At 41.0% G+C, this 25,874-nt stretch overlaps 1 protein-coding gene across 2 annotated transcripts in view; it reads right to left on the bottom strand.

Moving 5' to 3' along the window:
* LOC124177572 (nucleolar protein 4-like) overlaps positions 1-25,532 on the bottom strand; it is a 61,646-nt gene extending 36,114 nt beyond the window's left edge. For both annotated transcript variants that reach the window (XM_046560082.1, XM_046560083.1), the window contains exon 1: positions 24,066-25,532. In XM_046560082.1, coding sequence (XP_046416038.1) covers positions 24,066-24,110 — 45 coding nt within the window. In that variant the 5' untranslated portion in view covers positions 24,111-25,532. The remainder of the gene's footprint in view (positions 1-24,065) is intronic.
* Between the last annotated feature and the right edge of the window lie 342 nt (positions 25,533-25,874).

The following is a 25,874-nucleotide window of genomic DNA, read 5'->3' as shown; positions in this document are numbered from 1 at the left end:
GTATGTTCAATTTACACCGCAACGATAGTTCAATCAGTTTTTTTTTTTTTTTTTTTTATACATATATCTATATTCATTCAAAAGGAAAAACTTTTTTTGAGTAAATAAGTAACAATTTCTTATTCGGTTACGATGAGCGAATGTTCATCGATTCATTTCAACGAAAATCTCTATGAAATCATTCCTTACTTCTGAAATTTATACCACCCTTACTATTCTTAATTACAAATTTTACATTTTCACGATTCTAGCAGCGTAGCAAGTGAACAAATCTTGAAGTTTATTGGTACGACAGACGAACAAAGAGGTACAAAGATCCGCGGGTCCTCGTCCCACACGCTCGTGCGTTTCTTTCGCAAACTCTTTCAACGAGGAATCAGGCTGCGCGATCTACGTGAGAGCAGGGACGCCTACTTGCTCTTCTCGGTGGTTTCTCGTCTCTGCAGATGTCGACCCCGAGGAGAGACCACGACGCCGATCAAAGGGCCGAAGTCACGCACCGCTGGCACACGTGAAGCGGGGCAAAGGGGTTAAGCGAATGAGCTGACGTCTCCGAGGCCGCGGGAAGGAGAACCGTGGAGAGAGATAACCCAGGGTGATCTCGAAGCGCGCGTGCGATAATTTCGTATAAGTATGAGCGGATTTATATCGTACCGTTGAGGCCAAGACTCAATGAACTTCTATCGATTGTAGTTCGTCGATCGTTTCGCTCCCCTTGAACAACGCGCGACGAGACGAGTCTGTGCAGCTGCACTGAGCTGAGATAATACGAATGTGCTGGCGATATAAAAGGCGGAGGAAAAAGATACCCAATTTCGCATCCGGATTAACGAGCTTTCGAATCGACCGAGGAGACATTCGCTCAAGGACTTGATGCAAAATTCAACACTTGCAGAACAATTGAAAATTACAAAGGAACTTGAGTGACTGAAATATTCTTTGAGATATCACGAGGAATCCATCGAGATTACTGAAATCATTGAGAATCGCACGGCAAACGTTGCTAGAGTCATGGAAATACTTGCAAGAGTTGCGGTGAAATGTAAATTGTTTCGATTCATTAACGTTCAATTGTCGTCTGTCTTATCATCTGTTTTCGTTGATTTCCAATAATTTCCTACAATCGTGTCAAAAAATAAGTCAACACACTTGTAACAGTAAGAAATCGACTAAAATCTCATATACCTACAATAAGGTAGAAATCGATAGAGATCGCTCGAAATCAATGCAATGTTAACGAATCGTAATATTTATTTAATTTCTAGCCGAACGGCCTCCCGGCATCGACGACCTGCAACGTGGCTGATCGACGAAGGTGGGACGAGGGGCGACCGAGTGGCAGGAAATTTAACTAATTTGAGATTTAATTTAACAAGCAATTGGACGATTTGGACGTCTGCCAGGCCCCACCGCGCTAAGGAGCCTCGCGGGGCGAGTTAAAGAGAACGAACGAACGAACGAACGAACGAACGAAAGTACGGGTGGACGAACGACGAAACAGTTGCGGAGGGAGACCGAGGAAAAGGTGCGTTGGACTCGAACAAAGGAATATAATTAGAAGCGTTTACAGTAGGGAGAGCGTTTCTAGAAAGAGCGAGAGAGAGGAGAGACGCAATAACAAGAGAGTGATAAAAAAACATAAGCTCCGACACGGCCGCCAAGCCCGAGGGGTCGTCCTAATTTTCCGCAGTTGCGATATGTGGATTTGATCATCTATAGACGGGTTTTCTACCGCAGACGCGATCACGATGGACCGGAAAGACGGCGGACAGGTGGTTTCGATTCTACGTCGCTTCGCCACTCGAAGGTTTTGCAATTGCCGTCACCGCCCGCCAAAAACCTCCGAGTGATCCCCGGTTCAAATTTGAAATCGTTGTGCAAATCCTCGACGTTGCACCTTGGCACGTGTTGCGAGAACTTTGCTATTTCGATTCATCTTCACGAGTGTACGTGGGCGTTATTTTGCCATTGTGCGATGCTAAGACAGGTTATATCAGGTTGGGTTGGCTGTGTGATTTGCACTCAGTGCTCGTTGAGAAACCAGTTGCGTTGAAACACGTTCAAAGCGTCATCGAAAATTTACAAATACACTTTTCCCCGATAGCTGCGAAGAATTTTTTGGGACAATTCGGTCTTCGTCGACTTTCCCACTCGCCAAAGCTTTTGCGAACAACAGGATTTTCGCGCCTACGTGTTCAAAAAGAAACATTAATTCAATCCTCGCGATATTTCAGCCGTGCACGTAACAAAAAATTATTCACCATCTTCGAAAAAATGTTTATAATTACATTCAACTTTACAATCAGGTATTATGAAATACGTAAGACGAAGAATCTTGCAACCGAAACGTGTAGGTACCTACACCTACATCGCAATAAAATTGCATTGCAATTTCACTTTACTGTAATATATGTATATTTATTGTTAGACGCTCAGACTCGGTAGCTGACTAACATATCACTGCGTAATGAGCTGTACGCTGGAATTGGAGAAAACCGAGTGTTGTTCATCAGGCCAATATGTCAAGCAGGAATATCCAGCTTTCAACCACCACCTCCCCACCCCGGCAAATAACGAAGATGATTAAACGCATCGAGGGTATAGATACTAGATTGGCGACGAGGGGTGCCAACGGGTTTCCCACCCTCTCCCAAACTCTCTCGCCATTCCCCTATCCATAAAGCTGATGTTTGCTCATATGGCTTCGTCAATATTACTTTACGGATAAAACGCTCTGGGGGTGAGCAATATAACGCGTGTGTATGTATATATAAGCGTACACATATTTGTGACGAATATCATTTTCCCTACAACACTTGAGTATCCGTACCCCGTGTACGATGCACCTCACGTCATGTATAGTAGTGAAGTATTCTCTGGAATGCGTCGACGATATACAATAATTATTATCGTCACGGTGACGGTATCGAAAGGCAATTACGCTTCGAACAGATACAGGTGTTTTTACCCAAATCTCTGCTAACGGGAGTTCGAAAGACTACTCGAGGTTGTAGGACGTGTGGGGAAGTGAAATCTGAAACTCTCGATTATTCGATTGTGAGTATACCTCAAGATGACACGGTTGTAAAAAATTTTTTTCGCGCTGTTACTCAATTTCAAGAATAATACCTTCGGTTCTCGACGATACTGTACACAAATCAGGCTGGGAGAAAAAACTGATGAAAAAATCTCCAGCAATGTCTCATTTGCACCAAATAACTTGAGGATCATGTAACCAAATAACTTCCATTTCGGATTCCGTGGTTCCCATTCATCCTGAAGGTACGAGAGGCTCGGGATTTGTCGTTGACCGAATAATCAGGATTCCCGATGAGGATTTAACTTCAATTTCTGTGTTATTACCGTTTCGCCTTACTGCAACGAATCGATCACAATGTACGAGGAAGGTCAGGTCAGTAGAACCGTCAATCATCGCCATTAAAGACCAAGCCACAAGCTTTCCAGTTTTTTATCGGGAACCTTGCGATTCCTGAACAGATAAGAAGATGAAAACGGCGAGATTTCGAAGCCCCTGAATAAGATCGCGAAGGGAATCTTCGTACTACGCAGAGATTCCTAAGTTTACTTCGGCCTGTTTTTCAGCCGTCGTTCGCTCTACGTGTCAAACATTCTTTAACAGCCATGCCCTACCCCACGACTACCCGATGTGTGCGCGCGCGTGCTTTATGCATTATAGGTATACTCGCGGGTTACGCGCGTCGACTCGGCGTAGGTTCATGGGTGAAAATTGCGAAGGGCGCCAGAGGGCGAGGCAAAGACTAAAGAACTGTGCCTGCGGGTTAGAGGGACGGGTGAAAATGAATGAAACCCACCCCGCCGCCTCTCCCTGCGGGAGGCTGGGAACGCGAACGGGCTAGACTAATCTCTTCGCTGCCACTGACGTGAGCTCAGCGCATTCCCATGGGGGACAAGAAGAAAGTTCCGACCATTGTTAGGACTTTTTGCAAAAATATACTTGAATCTTGTTTTTATTCATAATGGTTGTGCAATCACCTACGTATACTACGTGCAAGAACATCATGATTTTATAATTGTCGCAGAGGTCCGTTTAGAAATCTACACCAAATTCCCTGGCAAGTCCGACGGAAAAATTGCGACTTCTAAAACCATCGATACTACGGTTAAAATTCATTGGAGCATTTTCAAATATATTCTATGGATTGGTAGATATTTCATAAGCGTTTAGAGTAAGACGCCCGCTCGAAACAAGTAAAACACACACGTAATTTCTAACATAATTAACGAAAATAGTATAATGTACTCAAAGTTACATTTAAAAGAATATTAACACCTTTATATGAAACGGTATGAAAGTTTGCACGAAGTGAGACCAAACGTTCAAGAGTAAATAGCGTAGTCTGGGAATTCGTTGAACTAAACTTTCCTAAAGTAATCCAGATTCTGATATTTTGGAAATCTTCATCTGCACTTTTCTATTGTTGTTCGTATCGTGTTTCATGTTTCTCGGTCACTAGAGGCATGATTTCGATGGAAAATTACAAACATCGATACGTGAAACTGTGAATTATAATAACCGTCGTCACCTGATTGTACTGCTTCAGAGAATGCATCGACTTAGAGCAATTAGTCGACATTAACTCCAGATTGAACCCAAATGCAAAAAGTGCCACCGAATATCTCTCCAAGACTATCCAAGACGTGAAAAATTCGCGATTCGCAAAACTCGTTTATTTCAACACCAAGGCCTGCGCGGATTCGTTCCTAACCTGGACTATCATCGCGGTGGTCTCCACGCCCGTTTCCATCCGTTAAGTATACCGTGTCTGCGTCACGAGGCGAGGTCGTCGTCGTGCGTCGTACGCGGCGAGCGTCGCACGAGTACCTACACAAATAGCGACGTGGTGTGCAAGTCGCTTACATTCGGTCCGAAGTTCCAATAGCCATGATAGCGCGGAACGCACAGGGCCCTCTGACCACCATCCAACGGCGTGATAGTGTTGGCCGTACGCTCGGTCACGTGACCCTCCGTTCGTTCGTCCCTCGTGATATCCATGATACAGGCTGACTCGAGGCCTGCTGCTAGCTATCGATCCCATTTGCCACGGCTTCCAGACGGGACCGAAACTCGAAGATCGTGTGAAGATGCAGCCATTTTCCGGCTGCAAAAGTCCCCGAAGAGGAACCTCGGTAGAAAAAGGGTTCGGATATTCTCGATCGCGGTACAAACACGCGGTGATACGAGTAAGAAAATCGTGTCAGAGTGTTTACGGAGTAACGAACTTGATGGACCAAGGAACCAAATTCCTAATTTCGTGGGTTTGATAACGAAGTCATGTCCTACGCGATCTTTAAGACTACACGTGCTCGTGCGGCAGAACGTATAGGTATGCATGTTGCGGGGCAGACGACGGGATGCCGTTGCGTTAACGAAGCACTTTCATGCGTGGTTAGTAATTTGCCAGGGTGTTGCGGGCCGAAATGATAGTGACACGGTATATGGAAAAGGGACGAGATACAGGCCTGAGGGAGTAATGGAGAAAATGGCATCGTCGCGGTTCGTCCTACTATCGTTGAATAGCCGTGGGTTTGAGCCCCATTTGCGTCTGCAGTTGACGAGCTAATACCAAATGGACACCTGCTCGAGTGATTAGCGATTACTAATTACCCCGAGGATCGGGCATTCACGGACTCGTGAATTAACGCGTCGGTGATAATTATACCTACATAGCGAGCGGTGAAATCGACCCTATGATAAAAGTTGCGATTTCACAGAACTGGAAAGGTTAAATCGACGCGGATAGACACGCTTCTATCATGATATAGGCGAGTTAAAATATAGTCCGGAAATTCGTGATTATCACAACTCAATTTTGAAATCTGGTAACGTTGCAAAGTAATAAAAAAAAAAGTAATTACTGGGTTATTTATACGCAAAATCGATTTAAGACTAAGGAGAGAAACTTTCCATTGCATATTTTCGATCTGTCAATCTCTTGAAAAGTGCGGCGATTTATCGTTCATCGCTATGTTTCAAAAGCATTTCTGTACATAAAGCGCTTTTCCAAACAGCAATGAAAAGTTGTGGAATGATGAGCTTATGCTGATTCGAAAGTATATAACAGGTTACGAGCTTGAGGGTATGTTCTTGTTCTTATTTTCAATATCCTACAACCATTTTTTTTTTAGCTCAATCATGCCACTTTGAAATCTAGCCAATTTTGCTCTTCGGCCGTAATATTTTTTGCTTACAAGACAGCAATATTTCTTGCACGTTACGCCAAACATTGAAATTAATTCTATGCTCTCCTTTGGAATGAAGATCTTTACGAAGGAAAAATAAGCTGCTGATAGCGAATTGTTCAAATTGCCATTCAACTGTAACGTTGTATTCGAAAGTTTGAATGACTTGGAATGGATTGCATTTCAGATTTCTGATGATCCTGAAGTTGAAAGACTCCCTGAGGTTTTTTTTTTTTTTACTTACTCCTAGTACTAACGAAATTCACGACGATCCAAAAGCTTCTCCAATATTTTCGTAATGAAACTAAGTTTTCTGGACCAAACTTATCAGCCCGCAAAAAAAAACGCTACCGAAATTAGACAGAAAGTTTGAATTAACAACAAAGGGACAAAATTTCTTACATTAGGTATTGCGCAACCATGATTATCGAGTTGCAGCTTATCCAAAAAGCAAAACCAAAAAAAGTAAAACCTTCAATTCCAAATTCGAGTTTCAAATTTTTCAACTTTTCCTGCATAAGATGTATATTACATCTACTATAATCATAACAAGATAATCTCGAAACCTGTTTACTGGTGTAAAAAGTGCCATTAGAATTCAGGCACGAATGATCATGTGCCCAAACTTCGGATCGATCAAACTTGATCAAGAAAATTTCAAATAATCACTAAATATAATGTTGATTCCATAACCAGACAATAATTTTATACTTTCAAATGATTTCCTATGCGGTTTCATCCACCGTTCAAGAATTTATCTACTTTAAAAACTATTAGAAATCTCGGTATCGTTAGCAGCTTCGGTTTTTTTTATCAAACTCGATCAATGGGAACTTGACATACACGATCAACCATTGCGGGTGCAAGGTAGATTATCACAGCCAGGGAATAATCGTGCGATGCGACGTGGCTGTTTCGTCTAGAAGTTAAGGATTGCGCGAAAATGAATTTTTCCTTTTGCGTCGAGACCGCGATAGAAAGTCCGCTGGCAGGTTGGACCGTATCCTTGCTCGAAGTGGGACGCGGGACGATCTGACCCAACCGATATTGGAGCACAGCTCGAAGGCCTCTCGCATCTCCTCGCGGTCGATGAAACGCGACGCGACGCTCTCTTGACGGGAGGAAATTAATTCTGCCTAAGATATGACGCCCCCGGGACAATTTTACGCCCCCTCTTCTATTTTTCTATCTTTGCGACCCTTTCGAAACACCGCTGGATTAGGAGAGCACGCATCGCCCGTTTCAAACCGCGATCTCAAATAAAAATTTGACAAAATTATACATCAAAATTGGCTCTCTGATTGGGGAAAATCTGTGACACGAATAACGTGACGCAATAGAATGTTCTTAGATCTTTCGCTGTCAAAAATTTTCTCACAGATTTCTTGTAAGTTAATGACCAGCAAATTTTCATCGAGGTCGACAAGAAAATTTGGGGGCCTCAATTTATAACACCGTAGTAACGTTCACTCAATATTTTTGTCTTCAATCTTGACGATGAATTTGGGCCTTTAAATCGCCAAATCAAGTCATTTCGGCGAAAGAAATTTCGTGTATTGTTAAAATGAGTGCTTCGGAACTGACTTTCACCAAATTTTCGAACGTCCCGAGTGATTGTATACCCAAGCTTTCGGATATCATGAAAACAATTCTGCAAATCTAAATGAGGGTCAAGAGTTTAATACGTCAAAAAAAAAAAATATATAAAATGTCCACCATTCCAACGTTGATCTCGAAGTGGTTCCCGCATGGCAGACGATGCAGGTCCTGTTCGTGTCCGAGCGAAAGATGGGTAACGGGACCAAAGATAGTCGGTGAAAAGATCCGTTAAGCCGAATTCTAGTATATCATCGAGGGCAGTCGCGTTACCGGCAAAGGCTGAACCCGGGGTCCTGGAAAGTTGTGTAACAATCTGTAGTTCCATTAAGCCGAGCCGGTGAGTGCGCAAGTAGACGTCGAGCGGTTAGCATCGTCGACGTCGTCGTCGACGTAGTCGAGAGGCCATGGCGCGTTGGACGAGCGCCACTAAGATTTCAATTAACGGTAATTATTTTGCCACCGTTCCCGCTCGCGCACTTGCGACTTGTCTGGCATCTTTCGAGAGAAGTTGTTATTATACCGTGTACAATATACATACACACACACATGCACCCGAGTTACATCTATAAACGAACCGCGGAGGATGCGAGAGGATCCAGTTTCTCCCTTCGGGCAGAGGTCGCTGTAAGAAGAGGAGTAAAAGCAGCGGAGAAATTTCTCTGCCAGAAACTTTTCGTAAGTCCCATTTGCTCGCCGGCGTTCTTTTTCCGCAAGCCCTCTTCGCCCCAACCGCCGTAAGGACTCGCTGCACCGCGCGAGTAAGACTCCTTGGAGCTTAATAACCACGCGGTGGCGGGAGTCCGGTTAGTGGAGAATTGGCAGGCGGAAGGTTTCAAGTTTTTGGTTGCTAGGCGGGCAGGCAGGCGCAGGCAGCAACTGAACGGGAACGAGGAGATACAGCGAGCAAAAGTGCGGTTGCCAAATCCTAGATTATCTTGTACCTACGTCCTGACTTATTGTTAAACTTCCTTTTTACCCAACCCTTGTCTGCTTTTATTCCAAGCTTGGGACCTCCGCCATTCTTGACCCAGCGTGAGCGAAGGTTCGGTGGTTTTGTAACTCGTTTCCGGATCATTGGTCGACGAGAGAGAGAGAGAGAGACCGGGGTCTAAACGTTCAAAGTTAGAGAGCTCATCAATCCAGATTTCAATTAGAATCATCAGGAGAGAAGCTTCTGCTACTGACAAACAAAGCTTGAAGTTTCGGTGAGAATGTCTTGACTGAATGAAATCGAATTAGGCGATAAGAAGTGCGAGACTATAAAGTCATCAGACAATATACGTGCAAAACTCAAACGGTTGCTCATTATACGGACTTCACAAGCTGACGAAGTCGCGGCTGTTTTGAAGACTGCCGTTGGACGAAACAATGAAGAAAAAGAAATGGAGAAATAAAATCAAAGTTTATCCGGCCTGATGTATACCTGCCTGAAACTAGCTTGCATAAACTATCTACTTTTCTAACGTCGTGTAGAGCGGTATAATTCAGATACGAAGCCTAGCCTCGGACACTTCTTTCGTCGCATGCAGCACCGCAGCTTGAATTTCAAATCCAACCCTTCCTACAGGTTAAAACGCCATGCTGGAGGTCAAATGTTATTAAAATTTTAAATAAGCTCGTACAGAGACACGTGGTCTCGAAATCTTGTCCGAGAAAAAGTGAGGACCGATGCAAACATGCAGCTACGTTAACCCGTTCAATTTAACATTTAGCTGGTACCTTGGGATAGATTAAAATTTAAAATTATTGTTGCAACCTTTTTTATCTTGTAAAAAACACTCGAGTGATTGCCCCAAAAAAAAAAAAAAAAAAAATTCAAGCAAAAATATTATATTTCTTCGTTATACCAAGTAGATTTTCGGTTGGGTTCTTCAGCGATCCCAAGGTGAAAGCAATGTTATATCAGGTGAAGGTGTCAGCTAAAGTTTTACTCAAAATACCTTTATTTGTGTAGAAAAAACAGACACGCTTTTTGGACAATTTTAGGATGTTTTGTACATGTTTCTTCGAAATTTGCATTGTTCTCGCAATGTGAAAATAATTCTACAAAATAAATAGGGGCAATCGATTTGTCAGAACATGTTACCCCTTTTTCATATATTTGACAATTATTTAATGTGCAGTGTGACTCGTGAAAATCGTAAAAAAGCGAACGGGTTAAGTCGTAAATGCAGGAAGAGTTCTAGCGGTAAAAAAATGTTGTTATAACCAAAAAAATGGATGCGGTGTTGCTATAACCACAAAACGTATCACCATTGACGTTAATCACGCTAAACATCTACTTGTACCAAATTTTCTTGTAGTTCAAGCAATATTAAACCCGCGATGAAAACGATGCTATAATTATTGATATTTTTTTCAGTTACATCATAGGTGAAATTTCGTCAGAAGAAATATGGTTAAACGTTGAATTATCAACAAAAATTTTTCATTTCGGTTAGACGATGAATTAACTAACACGACCTGAGCAAGCTTCATTGACGTGAAAAGCTATTCGTTGACGTAGCATCGATATTTTGTTCATTCTCTACGAGCTAATAATATTATGCTTTCCGAGAAAAAAAAAAGCGGTAAAGAAAGGTCAGAACATTACGGAATTGAAACAAATGTGTATGTTAAACGCAATAAAATTATCACCTAGTGACTCAATTACACCGAAAGCGTTGAACGAGCATCTGGAAATCCATAAATAAGAAGTAAGTACCGACTGCGTTCAATTTGCACACTTTTTCCACGCCGCATCCATACATTAAGAAACATATATACCTATGTAACGTGTAGGAATAAGTTCGTATAAATGGCATCGTGGAGAACCGGCACAGTAAAGACGAACAAGTGTTATCCAAGCCGAGTAGTACTTGTTGCATTAATGACAATGGCGAACCTATTAAGCATTGATTCTCTGCGAAACTACGGGCAACACGCAGCATTGTTTCCCGATGTACGTTTACATAACGTACGACTCCGCAGGGAATTTAGTTATAATATTAGAACTCGGTTTACGCACTCGCAATCATTTGCAAGCTTCTCACGTGTAATGTAGAACGATCTGTTGAAAATTCCGCAATTTTTCTACAATTCTAAATTCACTTTCATCGTGTTCCCGATGAAATATCCACGTGTATTATAGAACCCACGAGAATTCGTAAAAAAAACTATAAATATTACAGAGACGTGGAAAAACTAATACAATGAACCCAAATTCATCACTGGGGATGAAAAATCGCGGAAATGATATGTTTAAAGTATTTTTGCTAATTTCGGACGCGCCAATTTTTTCTATTTCTTCTTCTTTGAATCCCGATGCCAAAGGAGATAAAAATATTCTCGATTTCGCAGAGTAGTTTTTCCGTACACCATACCGCGTTGATAAATATAATTCTGACAGAGTGACAAATAGATGACAATAATTTATATATATTGTTCGGCGCAAAATTTTAATTACATTACAAACCTGCGACCCTATTTTGATTTTTTCAATTTCATTTTGACGACCACGGTGAAAATGTTGTTTCACTCGCGTTTACAATTATTCCCGCGGAGGAAAAATTGCTGGAGATTTTTAAACGGTATTATCTCTTTTCTTAACTTTCGATTTGAAGGGTGCGACAAGGTAAGAAAACAAGGGTTGTACCTGCGTACGATTTCGCTGCGATTTTACATACTCTTTCTCCCTGTCTCGCGAACATGGAACACGTGCGGTGTAGGATATGAACATTGCGCGTGTACATCGGAACGACGTGCGGACTGTGACCGCGGTTTTGTAATGTTTGTTCAGGTGAATTTAGCACTTCGTATCAACTTATTGTTCAACTCACTTATATGCAAACGAGGAAGAAAAAACAACGAATGTGGGGCAATCGATCTCTGTTCAATCAGTCGATGCAATAGCTGCAACAAGACGCAGTTACAAAATAATCATAGAGTTATTAGGTTAAATTAATATGTCGAATAAATGGAAGTAGCGTGATTAAATATCGATGCGTTGTGATTCTATTCGTCGGGCAATTGTGCGCAAAAATCCTCATTGCACCGATGATTTTCAATTTAGCAAACAGCCAGGCCTTGCCATTTTCACCCACAGAGTCCACAGATAATTTTTATTTCAGGCCACAAAATTTCCGGTCTTTTATTCTTACATTCTTTTGGCTCGCTTCTAAACCTGGCGTAGCGATAAACTCCGAAATAAAAATCAATCACGGTATTTTGCACATTTGAATAAATTTTTGTTTTCGTTTCTATTTTCTAAATCATTTTCTTTCTTCTCCAAACATTTTCCCAGTCACTACAAAATTCGGAATGAATATTTATCCAAAGTAATTCAGCAATCCTCGAACACGATTCGCGAGCCTTACACTTGCAATTAGATGTACGTACGAGCAATTTGATTTCTCTGCATTGAAAGGACGATGATAATAATCATAATTTCATACCAGGTTCGCGCGTATATATATATATATATATTATATATAGTATATATAGTACAACGCGTGTCGGTGTGTATGCATGAGAAAAACACGGACGCATCTACACGTTGAGTTAGCAAAAGGTATCTACAGCGGCGGATACGCGCACCGGAAGTGGTCTGCTGCACCGCGACTGCTCGCCGGCAATTATAAGAACCCACACAGGCTCAATCCTATCAAGTTTGTATATAACGCGTCAACGTGGTTGGCTGGCCGGTTATCCTCCTCCTTTTAGGCGACGTGTTCACTTGAATAAACCTCTCTTTTTGTCCCGACACCCGTAGGATGTGAAATTTTTTCCTTCTTTACGTGTACTTATATTCAAGCATGATTTCCCGACATTCCGTCTGATCGATAAATCAGTGAAGATCGCTTGGAAGACTCGGAAATCATTAGGAATCAGGGGTAATGTCGGATATGTACGCCGACCCCGCACGATACGGTAGACGCGAATAGAAATGATTGGAAATCAATTTTACTAAACTGAAATCACTGATTTCACGTCCAAGCGAATGCATCCTCGATTTTAACAGCTACGAAGATCAGTTTCCGCAAATTTTTCAATCCAAAAGTTACACCGATACGATACTTGCGATAAAGAGAGTAAAAAATTCCAACCTTTTCACCGTTTCTAAACAGACTCTACGTAACTTCCTATCCTCTGGGCGAAGTTTCCGCACGAGTGATTTGACTCGAAGAGTTTCGAAACAACTGTCGCATCGCTGTACGAATCTGTCGAAGGTGTCGCTAGATTTTCACGCCGCTAATGACGCTCCGAGTAATTTCACGATCACAGCGAATGTACATCCAATTCCGTGTAAATAAATCATAATTTGCTATCGGCCCGTTAGATAGACGCGCAGGAGGCAAAGACAGGCGGGCAGGTATGAACGCGGACTTGTATTTGGGTACCCGCGGTTTATAGATTTTGAAACTGGCCGGAGTTGACTGGGCTATTTCGAGTTTACCGCCGTGCAGACCGTAGGACTGGCAACACCCGTCAATAATCCGCTGAATAAACTATCGTCCATCCGCCCAACCGACCGACCCGACCGCTCGCCCACCAGAGGTACACTCGACCACCGTTCGCGGATATACAGATATACACGCGCGTACATCATACGTTCGTCCAGTCATCGTAGAGAGAGAGAGAGAGAGAGAGATAGAAAGGGAGAGGGAGAGAGGGAGAGAGGGTGAGAGAGAGAGAGGAGTTCAGCGATGGCTGTAAACAAACAACTGGTTTTCAAATTTTCAAACAATATCAATCAACCTGTAGACCGGTGGTTAAAACCCGTCAGTTTTTCACTTAAGACGCACTCGAATACGCTCCTGTAAAGAATCTTGCGGAGAAGGAGTTTTGTTAAATTCTGTTTTTTTTTTTTTTTTTTCCCCTCAAGTCTTCAAATCGTTTCAATTTTTCACTCGCGTTCAATTTGACGGAATAAAAAAATTTTTGCATCATGGTACCGATCTTAGAATTATTGTCACAGAGAATATAATTAATATTTACAGGTCAACACTTGGTATGTCGAAATTTTTTAGTCAATTAAACATATATGACTTTTCGGAATATTTTTATAACCCAAATAAGTTTCAACACGCACTTTGAAACAGCGAGGTTAAAGATTTGTGGATACCTTGAAATACGATCTTTACTTTATGATAAACTGGATGTAAAGAAAATTTCTTCAAAACACCGAGTTATTTCACATTCTCGAATAAAATAAACAAATAATACTCAATGTCGATGCGACGTGTGGAAGGAAATTAAATGTACAATAACAGGCACGTACAAGACACAACGATCATTTAACAAACTGACCGATTAAAATGATTTTTGCAAGTTCCGAGTAAACGAAAGTGGCGCAGGGTTAGGGTGTTCTGAATAAAGATATTTTTCTGTTTTAAACGGGCATCAAAATTTCGGCAGAGCATCTCAAATTCGCCTATAAACATTGATTTATGTTGAATATCTCTTAATCGGTTAGAGTTAGGAAAATTCTATCTCAGTACTTTTTCATAGATCATAAAATTTCCGATAAGAATCCGTATTTAGATAGTTTACAAGTCAAGTCGTTAGCGTGAAAATAAAATTAAAAAATTTGTCGATTTTTTTTCAAGTGTTATTTAAATGGAAAATGAAATAAATAAAATAGCTACCTCTAAATATCGATATTAAATGTTCATATTTTGGTGAGGTATTTGAGATGCTCTACGAAAACTTTGGTGCGCGTTTAAAAGAAAAATCTTTTTCTTTATCTCTCGAGCACGCTATGCGGCATGCGGTATGAGAAAGATTCGTATTCGTCGCTGACGGTGAGACGCCTCTATATGCTACTAACAGCTCGATATATTATTGACACCGCAAGCCTCGGCGTGGCTGCCCTGCCACTGTCATCTCGGTATGCGCTGCGCATCTCTGTATCTGCTACATACTCGCATAGGTATAAAGGCACACACGTGCCTGTCGTCGAGTCAGGAATTGATTCAATTTCAACAACGTCATAGAATTTACCCTTGTCAATATGTGTATCGGCATGCGTGTGATAAAATATGGTCGGAGTTGACGAGAACAAGGTTTCACCGTATTCTTAAACGCCGTTTGTTGTATTACGAAAACCAATTGTGGGACATTTTTTGCACCTCGATTCGGACGCTTTCCGAATTCAAGCTTTATATTTAAAAAAATTAAACACGCTTTACAATCTAAGCAAACATATTTGTTTTTAGCGATTTTCATAGAATCGTTGGAAAAACGCAGATAGAAAGTCGCGGGAAAATTTTCATTTATAAATGTATTGTATGATAAAAAAATTACAAAGCGATTGCAACTAAAATAAAACACGACAGAATTGGTCCATCCGAGTTTTTGTGTCACGTGGGAAATAGGAAAGAAGAAAGAAGAATTACTGCCAAGTAAAGTGTGTAATAATCGTTACTTGTACGGGTTTGAGTAAACTTCTCCGTGAAATTACTTGAATAATTTCAAACATGCTTGATCGAGTTACGCGCTGTAATTCAGAGACGGGTTCAACCACCAGCCGTCACGTGGGTAATTCATCTTTGAGAGTAACTTGCACCTGTAAATTTTTAAACATCGTCATTACGATATGATGTAATTGAATATCGATTCGTCTCGATGCAGGTGCGAAGGAATAATGTTACCCGAGGTCTGGGACGAGCCTCTTTACATACTTTCGTATATAATACAATTATATAGGTACGTACACGTTTGCACGTGGGCGGAATTTGCGTCATTCAAGAAAATTATTTGATCAGTCTGGCTCTCCGCGCGTTAGCAGGTGTAATTCTGTCACTTTTGATTAATTAATCGAGTTTGCCTCAATCGCGATACGTTGCTGGTTTCCTGCTCGGCCGCTCAGATCTTTCGCCTCAGACTTGCTCAAGTATTTAAAAAAAAATTTAGCCTTATTGAAATTTAATTGCAATTAAAATTATTATAAATATCAGACTCCTTTCGATCAGTCAATAGCGAAAATTCGATTTAATTCTTGCAAATCAAATTACAGTTACACGTAATATTGATCAAGTATATTGCTCAGAACTGATTAATTTTTATAGAATATTCAAAGGAATCGATAAGGTTTAAGCTCTCACTTCTGTCAGCTAGTGCATCGACATTCCTACAAAGTGTGTGCTTTACGATTAGCCAGGTAAATTGCGTCGAGCCCATACATGTAGACAGACACTCGAGGTAAACGTGAAAGATAATAAATCCATGAACTTTGTGCTCTCCACTAAAGTGACACGTCGCATTGCCAGAAATTCGAAGCGTAATTATGCTTGCTAGTTGAGTATTTGGTATCCCCTTGGAATTGTTTTTCTATCCGACTCTTTCCACAGTATTCATGCGCACTATTCCATGTGCGATCGCAGATAAAATTTTCATACCCACAACATCGCAGGGTTCAAGACTTTAACTTCGAATGCAACGTTTGTTTCCCTAGGTGAGTTTGAACGAGAAGGAATTTTAAGTCATCATCGGTTGCATTTTTTTGTACTTTATCTACAAAAAAAATCAATTCAATTGCTCTCAATTCTATGATGACTATGACTTGACAAGGTATTGAATTTTCATAAAATCCATAAGAATAAGTTCCGTTTCACAACGATCTATCGAATTTCAAGCCATCCCGTATAAAATTGCGAAAAATCATGTTTCAAAACAGACTTTTTATAAATCCTTCTTTCCTCTATCCTATACGTATGCAGGTCACTCGTGACTCGATCTCTGGAGAAACTCCAAAAACGAGCACAATTAATGTCTAGAAACAAATCTCAAGAAAATGAAAAAAATCCCGAGTGCCTCTGGCGTTGATGCCGTGTCGACAGAAAGGTGGAATGCACGTTCCACAGCGACAAAAGGATCAAGCCTCGTGGATCGCTGCCTCTCGTGTTCTACCTTGACACGGATGTCTCCCTGAATCATCGGCTGCAGCAGCCTTCGTTCGTTTCGTCCGTATCCGTTGTTCCTCTCGCATGTCCGTCCGTCCATCCGTCCATTCGTCCCGTAGTGACGATGCCAGATAGCCGCACATACGCCTCCTTTTTGGCATACAAACGCACACACGCATGTCTAGATACAGTCGCGATATAGATAAATCTAATGCGCGGGAGGAAGGCCGGCTCCAAAGCAACCCGTTTCACGCTACTTACGCGCCAATATTTTTTTCACCGATTCATTTCACTTTTTGATTTGACTAATTCCTCCGGACGATTTTTCATCAATTTCATTTAAGCTACTTTTCACCAATTACATGGAATTGTGTAAATCATTTGATCTATGCCTTCGAATTCCTTTAATCAGCTGATATTTCTTTCAATCATACATTTTCCAGTATATTCGGTAATACGTGTAATTATTTACAATCGTTGAATCGTGTTATATTTATTTCATGAATAATAATTACTGTCTCGTAAATGATTTTTTTTTCTTGTCAACGCGAATAACAACAGAATCGTCGTCGTCGAGATAACGTGGCAGAAAAATTAGTCAGGCGAAAGTAAATGAAGGACATACATCCATACATTGTATATTACACACTGCAGGGAAATACGAGTCCTAATGAAGTTTAAAACTATGATACATAGCTTCGACGAAGGTATCGTCTTCCAGTAATGTCTTTTATCATCGCAACAGGTGATAACGCGATGTTATCGCAGGGAACTGATGCGCGATTTCCCAGCGCCCTGGATCATCTATTTAATCCAATAATAACTATTATGTATGGATAGAGCGAAATAATACATGTGCGAGGTAAATGCCGTCCACATAAACTAATAACGTTTATTTATCTCGGTGATCTAACAGACATGTGAATTTGATTTTCTTTTAATTGAATTCATCGAATCCACTTTGCGAAATCACCCTGCAACATTGTTTTCTATCTCGAGTCTTTCTCACAATCAGTAGTACAATGATTTTTCGGATTATCGTTATTAAGTATGTAAGGTGCAAATGTTAAATCTAAAATCATAATAGTCTTGGTCGGGTCGCAAATTTTGGCCGATTTAAGTTAGGCGTTCTCGCGCTCGAATATTTTCACGCATCTCGGTATAATAAAATTTTTCATTGCGTTGTTGTCTCAGAACCCGAAACCCGCAACTCGGAAGCAAGTCAAAGAATCGTTTCCAGCCTATGGAAATCGATTCTCTTGAAAATCGAAGTTTGGAGAATCGATACAAAAGATCGATTTTGACATTTCGATGATTTCTATTATCCTACGCGTTACAATGCATACTTCGATAAGTGATCGCTGAAAACCTAGTGGTGAAAACTTGAATTAGCGTGAGTAGGTAACGCTTTACATAAACAAACGTAGACAAGTGTATTTTTATAAGAAATCATTTTTTTTTTTTTTGTCATATCAAAAATATAAAATGACACTTTCATTGCGAGAAATTTGTAAATTTGCACGTAAACAATTATACAGTCCAAGTCAGCTGATGCTCAGATGTCGAGCGCTATAGTTCCCAATATATTCCACGCTCCACACCAACGCATCGCCGATTACAATTGGAAAAACGAGCTGAAAAATTGATTTTTTTTTCAACATACATTAAAAAAAGAATCACTTTTCAGCTCTTTTTTTCAACGTACATCATCTCTCTCTCCACGGTCAATTTTCCACTTTAATACGCGCGCACAAAAGATAGTCAGAATTGTGTATAGTACACGGTAGCGTTTAGATGCGTCACGTATTAGCTACATACACCTATATACCTACATACCGTATACATATATTCCCGAGCCTGGTTCAGGTACAAACCTTAGCAGTAGCGACTGGTCATCCGGCGCACGCGGATCGGCCATTACACCCCGTAGTTTCAGACAGAGGAGTATACCTGCGGCCTTATGGGAAATCCATACTAGGCCTTAGTTTAGTCCAGGAAAACGGTCGGTCGTTGTGGGCTAGGGTGGTGTTCCCGAACCCTCGACGCTGTCCACCCCAGACCTCGTCGCATCGCCTTGCCCCTCCCCCACCCCCTCTTTAACGTGCGTTGGTTTGTATTCCTCACAAAGCCACCCTCGTTTTATCGCGAACTCGTTTGGGAACTGCGAGCCGAATGACTGGTTTTTTGGTAGATATTGGGTGTGTGTGTGTGTGTGTTTGTGTGTGCGTTTGTAAACTTTGGAACACTTTCATTTTGTTTAGTATTGTACAAGTTGTATTATAGGCTTGGTGAAAATTTTTGCATTGCGACACTTTAACACACGCGAGTGATTTTTGCAGTTGATCATAATAGTAACGTAACAATAAAAATTGAAGACAACTGTCGTTTTGCAATTTTTCAAATGAGAACACGCTGTAGATTAGTAATTTTACGCCACCTGATTGGGAAAAAAAAAAAACGTGACAAAAATCATGAAAGATACAGTTACGTGTCAAACTGGAGTGCATTTTTGATCGATCCAAGCTCGATGAAAAACTCGGTTAACGATATTGCGTACAGCGAATGCAAAATTTTCTTCGTTTTTTTAATAAAGAATCGCGCGGGTCGAAAAACTTTTTGCACAAGTTCAAAAAAAGTGGTAAAAAATTACAAAGCGAAACGCGAAAACGTAAGCTGCCCTCTTGCAGCGGAAAATTTAAATTTGCGTGACTTGTTTTTTCACTCCGCCGTTACCGTTCTAGGGTTAACCCTACGAATAATTCGTTGATATAGTATAGTTTAAATTCCGACCGTTGAATCCCCTCCCCGTAAATCAGGTGCACGAATAAAGACGAGGAGGAAGAGAAATGAGACGAGAACGAAGGAGCACAGGATGCAGGGAAAAATGTAACCTGTTGACAGAGTTCGCGGGAGCGCAAGCACGATGCGAAAGGTGGAAAAGGACGGACAAACGTCGATGCGAAAGAGCGAGAGAGAGGGAGAGAGAGAGAGAGAGAGAAAGGGAGATCGAGAGACGCAGCCGCGATGAACGAGGGCAGGGGGCCGAACGGAGCACGTATAAACTCTAACCCAGACCTACCTCAACTTCGGCATCAACTTTCGCGGTTCGAATCCGATTAGATCGATTCAAATCTAACGCGAGCTTTCGACACGGAGGCGCGGAGAGGAAGAGAGAGAAGTGGAGATCCGGAGACCGTTATCGGGACGATTTAATACTCGTAAGAATGTAATTAACGTCAGGTCCGTTGTATACAACACGGTCATATGTACATGTATGCATACGGAGAGCGGGATACTCGTAAATTATTTTTTCTAACTCGGTCTGCAACGAGAGCGGATTAAACAAATTTACAAATTTCATACGTAGGTGATGAAAAATGAAATGAAAATAGGCGATGAAAAAAAAAATCGCGGTGAAAAGCGAATTTATTACGGTGTAGATGTATTTTTGCTGCATGTAAGTATTTTATTGACGTACCTATGCACAACAATACGGCGAATTGTGCTGTGGACAAAAATGATCAATCTTTTAAATTACCCAATGTCGAAGTCAATTTCGAAAATTTTTTGAAAATATTACTCAATTTATTCTCAAATCTGTTAAGAATCTACAGCGTTTATAAGAATCTGAAGTACTGAGTATTGAATTGATTGTAATCGTAACCTGAAATGAAATATGAACTATGAAGATGGATTGATTTTTTGCGGAAAAAGTTTCGTTTTATAGACGTGAATATCAATTTTTATTCAATATTCCTGTTATAATGTACCAGATATTCCAAAACGAAGATTCAAATATTTTCTCCCTATTTAAAAAAAATCGTAGTATTCAGTTTGATTAGACCAGCATGCATCAGCGTATACGTCTCTCTAAGACTTTACAAAAACTCTCAGAACATTCTTCGCCTCTCCTAAGTATCTAAAATTTCCTAGAACGTCCCTGCTTTATTCATTATTTAAAAATTTCCCGTAATTTCCAAGTTTACCGGAAAATTCCAACCACTTGAACGGCCACCCCGAAGAAAGGATCGGAGGTATAAGGAATCCAGCCGGCACGGAATGTCCTATAAGTGCACGTTGACCGGATGACACGTACGAACGGAAGAAACGCGAGTTGAGACGATTAATCTTGACCGGAACAGCTGTGAGTCGACAAAGCACTGCCAGCTTCGCAGTCGTCTAATTAATTTTCCTCACACTCTGACTATTGTTATACACTCATACAGTTCGTTACAATCTTAAAGACGATAAGTCGATTTTTTTCCCACGTTCTTCTAACGCGGTCTGAGGACTTGCTCTGATATTTTCTATAGTTTGCGTTACAGTGAAACAGCGGTGTAAGAGTTGGAGCTCCGTGTTTTTTGGGACTGGTAATTTTTTTGGTACTTCGCACCTTTAGGATCGTCTGAAGTTTGATGAACCATGATAAACAAAACGTATTCATATTGCTAAAAGCCAAATCCTTGAAAGTCAATCAGATATTGCACAGTAACGATTTTTCCTCTGACGTTTCGTCACGTTAACGTTACTAACTTCAGCCTCGTTGCATGTTTCATAGCGTCAGATTTCAGCGATCGGTCTGTTCTATGGACTATTTTTTTTATCAGTCCGTAAAACAGACTAATAAATCACTTTATCGTACGTTTCATTAATTATTTGCTCGTTTCGGTTTTCCTAATATTCAGAATATTTACCTAACCCAAAAACATTGTACCCAATTACTTCCGTCGTCATTTCGCTGCGTGACAAGTGATAAAGTTTCGAAAAAACGAAAAAATTATAAACGCTGTAGAGTGCGCGTGCTAAATCGGACAATGGTTCAAAGAGTTCGCACCTTCGACACTTCGGCGATGATTGAACAGTCTTGGGAGACAGCCATCCGAGAATTGTTGGCCTGCTACGACGCCTACTCTGCAGTCAGGATTAACGTGGTAGAATCGGGCCGGTTTGTATAAATAGAAAAATCAGGTAACCGTCCCCTAAATTTTACAGCAGGAACTGCACCAACGAATGACCGGCCGACAGACGGATAGTTGGGTCCATTTCTTTCTCTCCTTATCTGACGGCTGCCGCTGGATCGAGCGATAAAAACGTGCGAAGAGAAAGGAGGAAGACGAAAAATTTTCAAATTCGAGGGACGATTCACTCGAGGAAGTCATAAATTTCAACAGCTTTAAAAGAAATTGTAAATCAAGAAGAAATTGACGATAACTGGAATGTTCTTGGTAGTAACGAGAAATCAATCGGGATGACCGAAATTGGAAGAATTGTAAATCACTGCTGATCACTGATAATTATGGACATGTGATAAACGTTGAAGAAAGAAAGAAAAGTAGTTGTAATTTATTGAAAAGTCACTGAAAATCGCTTTAATCAGTGGGGAAGTGCCTTGTGGGATACGCAGCATGTTTACGATAGTGTGTATAAATGGTTGCGACTGAGTAAATAAGTAAATTTTCCAAACTCATTATCGAAGGCGGAGAGCCTGAGCCACCCGATGACATCACATAGATCATATATGTCGAACAACCGATCGTAAAGCAGCTTTATCTTTCACCTTACGACTAGATCCGATGCTAACGAATCTTTGAATAATTATTGCCAGTATGAAAAATTGGATACAAATCCGTACAGAGATTCAAACCGCAGATAACAACATCAAAATAAATATAAATTTCCGACAATATAGACGGTAGGGAAATTTCTTGTAAGGTAATTGCAATGAATTGTCAAATTAACGATGAGTGTTAAAAAGTCCAGTATCGGATGTGTGCGCATTTGAGATTTTTATTCATTTATTTTTTCTCGTATTTTCTATCTAAAAATATTCATTTCATTCGTAGTATCAGTAGTTCTTTTTGAAAACCATTGTACATAATTATTGCCAATCTCAATGACGCGTAACGATGTATCGCGATGTTATTATTTTTCCTCGAACGATATTCGAATCAAACTGATTACGAGTAACTTTACATAAGATTCCAAGCCTCGTACATAAATAAAATAATTACAAGAGTCAAAGGAAGTTACTTGGATTGCATGAAACAGATAGCTTCGGACTTTTTTTTTCCTTATAAATTCATCCTTGCAAAAATTATGTACCTATATTTATAATACATGTAAAATGTTACGTTACATGTATACGCGATATTCGTTCGCAGTTTTTTTATTCTACAGGTATACACCTATTTTCCGTTCTTTCTTCTTGTTAAAAATCCCAAAAACTTTTCAATTTTTTAAATAAACCGGCGACGATTATCTTCGTCGCGTGAGTCTCCCTCCCTCCCTTCCTCGCGCTCTCTTTATATTCCACTCCTTTCTCTGCCCCTTCGATCCGTGGAACGCGATTCTTTCCCCACCACACGCAAACCGCACGCTTTAAAGTCAGCTGTTTGTTTGCCTGGAAGATTAAAAGGTTCGCCTGCACCGGCAGCCGTCCGACTCGGCAGGTGCACGTAATATGCGTATATGTACACACATGCATATATATACGTATATAAGTATGTATAAATTATTAAAAAAGTGTACGCATCGTTTACGTATTAGAAAAACACCCGAGTTTGTCACATTGCCGAGACGTGCGCGTGTCAAAGGCTTATATTTGCATCCGGACGATCCTACGATGGATCCTGATATTTAAACTCAAGTTTCGAAACTCGTTCATTCCGAACTGCGTTTAATCATACGTTTTACGTATGTCACGTATGTACGTAGATCCGTTAACTGCTACTGTATCTGGCTGGTATATAAAGCAACGTCGGATCAAAAGTCACGAGTCAAAAGTTTACATTCGTATTGCAGACGGGGCGCTCTTGCAGCCTTAAATTGACGGTATATTTTCACTCCGTGTATAATAAGTGCATATGTGTACACAAGTAATATTCAACCAGAGCTTCGATCGATCAAGATTTATCGCAAACTGTGATAGTAAGATCTTGAAGAGTAAATGAAACTTTGCGAGGTATCCAAGAGCAGGAAATGACGAATGTAAGACTGAATATCGCACCGATCTGTGCATTCCTTTCTTTTCATATAATCAGAAATCAGGGTAAGTGAAAATCCGAGCCTTTGATCAAGCGTGATTGGATCGAAGCTTTGTAATGATCGAATAATACCATCCAATGAAAGTGAAATTAATCATCTCACAGAAAACAAATAACGTTGGGTTGAAACATTTGAAAATTACGAATTTCCATCTATTTTTTCGACGATCACGTTTTTCTGTAGAAATATTCACTTCGAAAATTGCAAGTAAATTCCAAAAAACTGCCATTTGCGATAATTGGGAATTACTGCATCGACGTGACGAGAAAACGATATATATAAATAGGGATAAAATGTAGGAATGCAAGTTTTTCTTACCTTATGATGCTGCATTATAGCTGTCGCCTTCCGTTTCGCGGACATTTTTCAAATCGTTATAATTTGATAAACCGTGCTGCGCGTAATTCTAGCTTAGAGCCAATCGCGGCTTCGCGTGCCTCGCTTCTCTCTCTCTCTCTCTCTCTCCCTCTTTTTCTCTTTCTCTTTTTGTTGATCTCCCCGTTCCTCTCTTTCTGTATATATATATATATATATATATATATCTCTCTGTCTCTCTCTCTCTCTCTCTCTCTCTCTTCCTCTCTGTACGTCCGTCTCTCTCGTGTCAGGAGCAAAACAAACGTCAGCCGTCTTAGCACATGGTTTTAAACCGGCGTGCCTCACACAATTGTTGCGCCAGTTTTTGAGGCCGCGACGTGAGCTCGGTTTTTTAAAATTGAGGGGCTTCCTTTTCTTGACTCCAAATATCCGTCGCTGCTGTTATTATCATCGAATTATTCCTTCGAATTGTTTTTCACTTTCGACAAAGTTTGATTAGAAAAAAAAGTTGAAAAATTTAATCGGCGATTCGATGCGATTTTACCTCCCGCACTTTTTTTCCGCATGCATCAAGTTACGCGGTTATATTATTTCTCGATTATCACAACGAACAAACAACCGTCAAACAAAATATCTTTCAATTTGTCATAGTTTGTTTTTTTTTTGTTCAATTTCCTTCAACGTATCACCGTCTCGTCACTTTTAAAATGTAATCAACACAATTATATACAATATACATACAAAGTACTTGACGTACGTTTATCTCGATAAGAAAATACTCCTCCAGCACTTGCATTCGTAGTCTCAGAAGCCTTGCACCCTGAATTCGGCCGCACGCGTCATCCTCGCGTTTCGTCCACGTGAACGGTCGTAATTACGTATCAATCGAACCGCGACTCACTTTGTTCTTCAGTTTCAAAGTCAAACAAGCACACCTTCACGGTAATAATATATTTCAATCGACACTTTTCAAAGGTGAAAAATATTAAAAACCGATCAGCACTATAAATTAATATCGCCGATTGTACGCGTAATATTTCGCGAAGCAGCGCTCTGCAATCGGTCAAAATCCTCTGTTCCGTACACCGTCTGCGTCTCTTCGCATATATCTGTATACGTGTACGATCGAGTGTCCGTATGTATATTTACGTTCGTACAGACACGAGGATGCGATAACGAAAGATGTTCGCAAGTAACAACCAAAGAAAAAAAAACCACAAACAAGAAGTAACCGACAATTCACAAGGGTATGTTTTTCGAATGTAATACAACGATGCTCTCGTATTTCTCGTTCTCGTCGAAGTGTCGTAGTTTCTCTATCTTCTTTGTATATCTCTCTCTCTCTCTCTCTCTCTTCTCTCTTTTCGTGTGTATATACGTATATGTATATCTATACATATACGTGTATATATATATATGTATGTACGTGTCTCTCGGGAGCGTCGCAGAACGTCCTCACGTTCAGAGCGCTCGCGGCAAACTGTCGGCTGGCGACGCGACGACGAGAATCCCCCTCCCTGTCACTCTCCTCTCCTCTCCTCTCCTCTCCGCGCTTCGCTCCTCTCCTCGCCACTCGCCCCCTTTAGTTCTCCTGCCGCACCGCGGTCCCTCCCCTCCCCCCCTGCCGCCGCCACCGCGTTTCCCCCTTCCCATTCCCTCAGGCCGAGCGTCACTCTCCCCCATCGGACCCCCGCGGCGTTGGAGGCGGAGGCGACGGCGGCGGCGGTAAGGTAGGGTCTGTCACCGTCAGAACACTACGAGGGGCCGCCGGTATGACGGCGAGGACGAGGGGGTGGTAGGAGGTGGGGG

The sequence above is a fragment of the Neodiprion fabricii genome, chromosome 3, assembly GCF_021155785.1.
Source record: "Neodiprion fabricii isolate iyNeoFabr1 chromosome 3, iyNeoFabr1.1, whole genome shotgun sequence".
Lineage (NCBI taxonomy): Eukaryota > Metazoa > Arthropoda > Insecta > Hymenoptera > Diprionidae > Neodiprion > Neodiprion fabricii.
The sequence above is the reverse complement of the archived record's forward strand: the minus strand, read 5'-3'. Positions and strand labels throughout refer to the sequence as shown.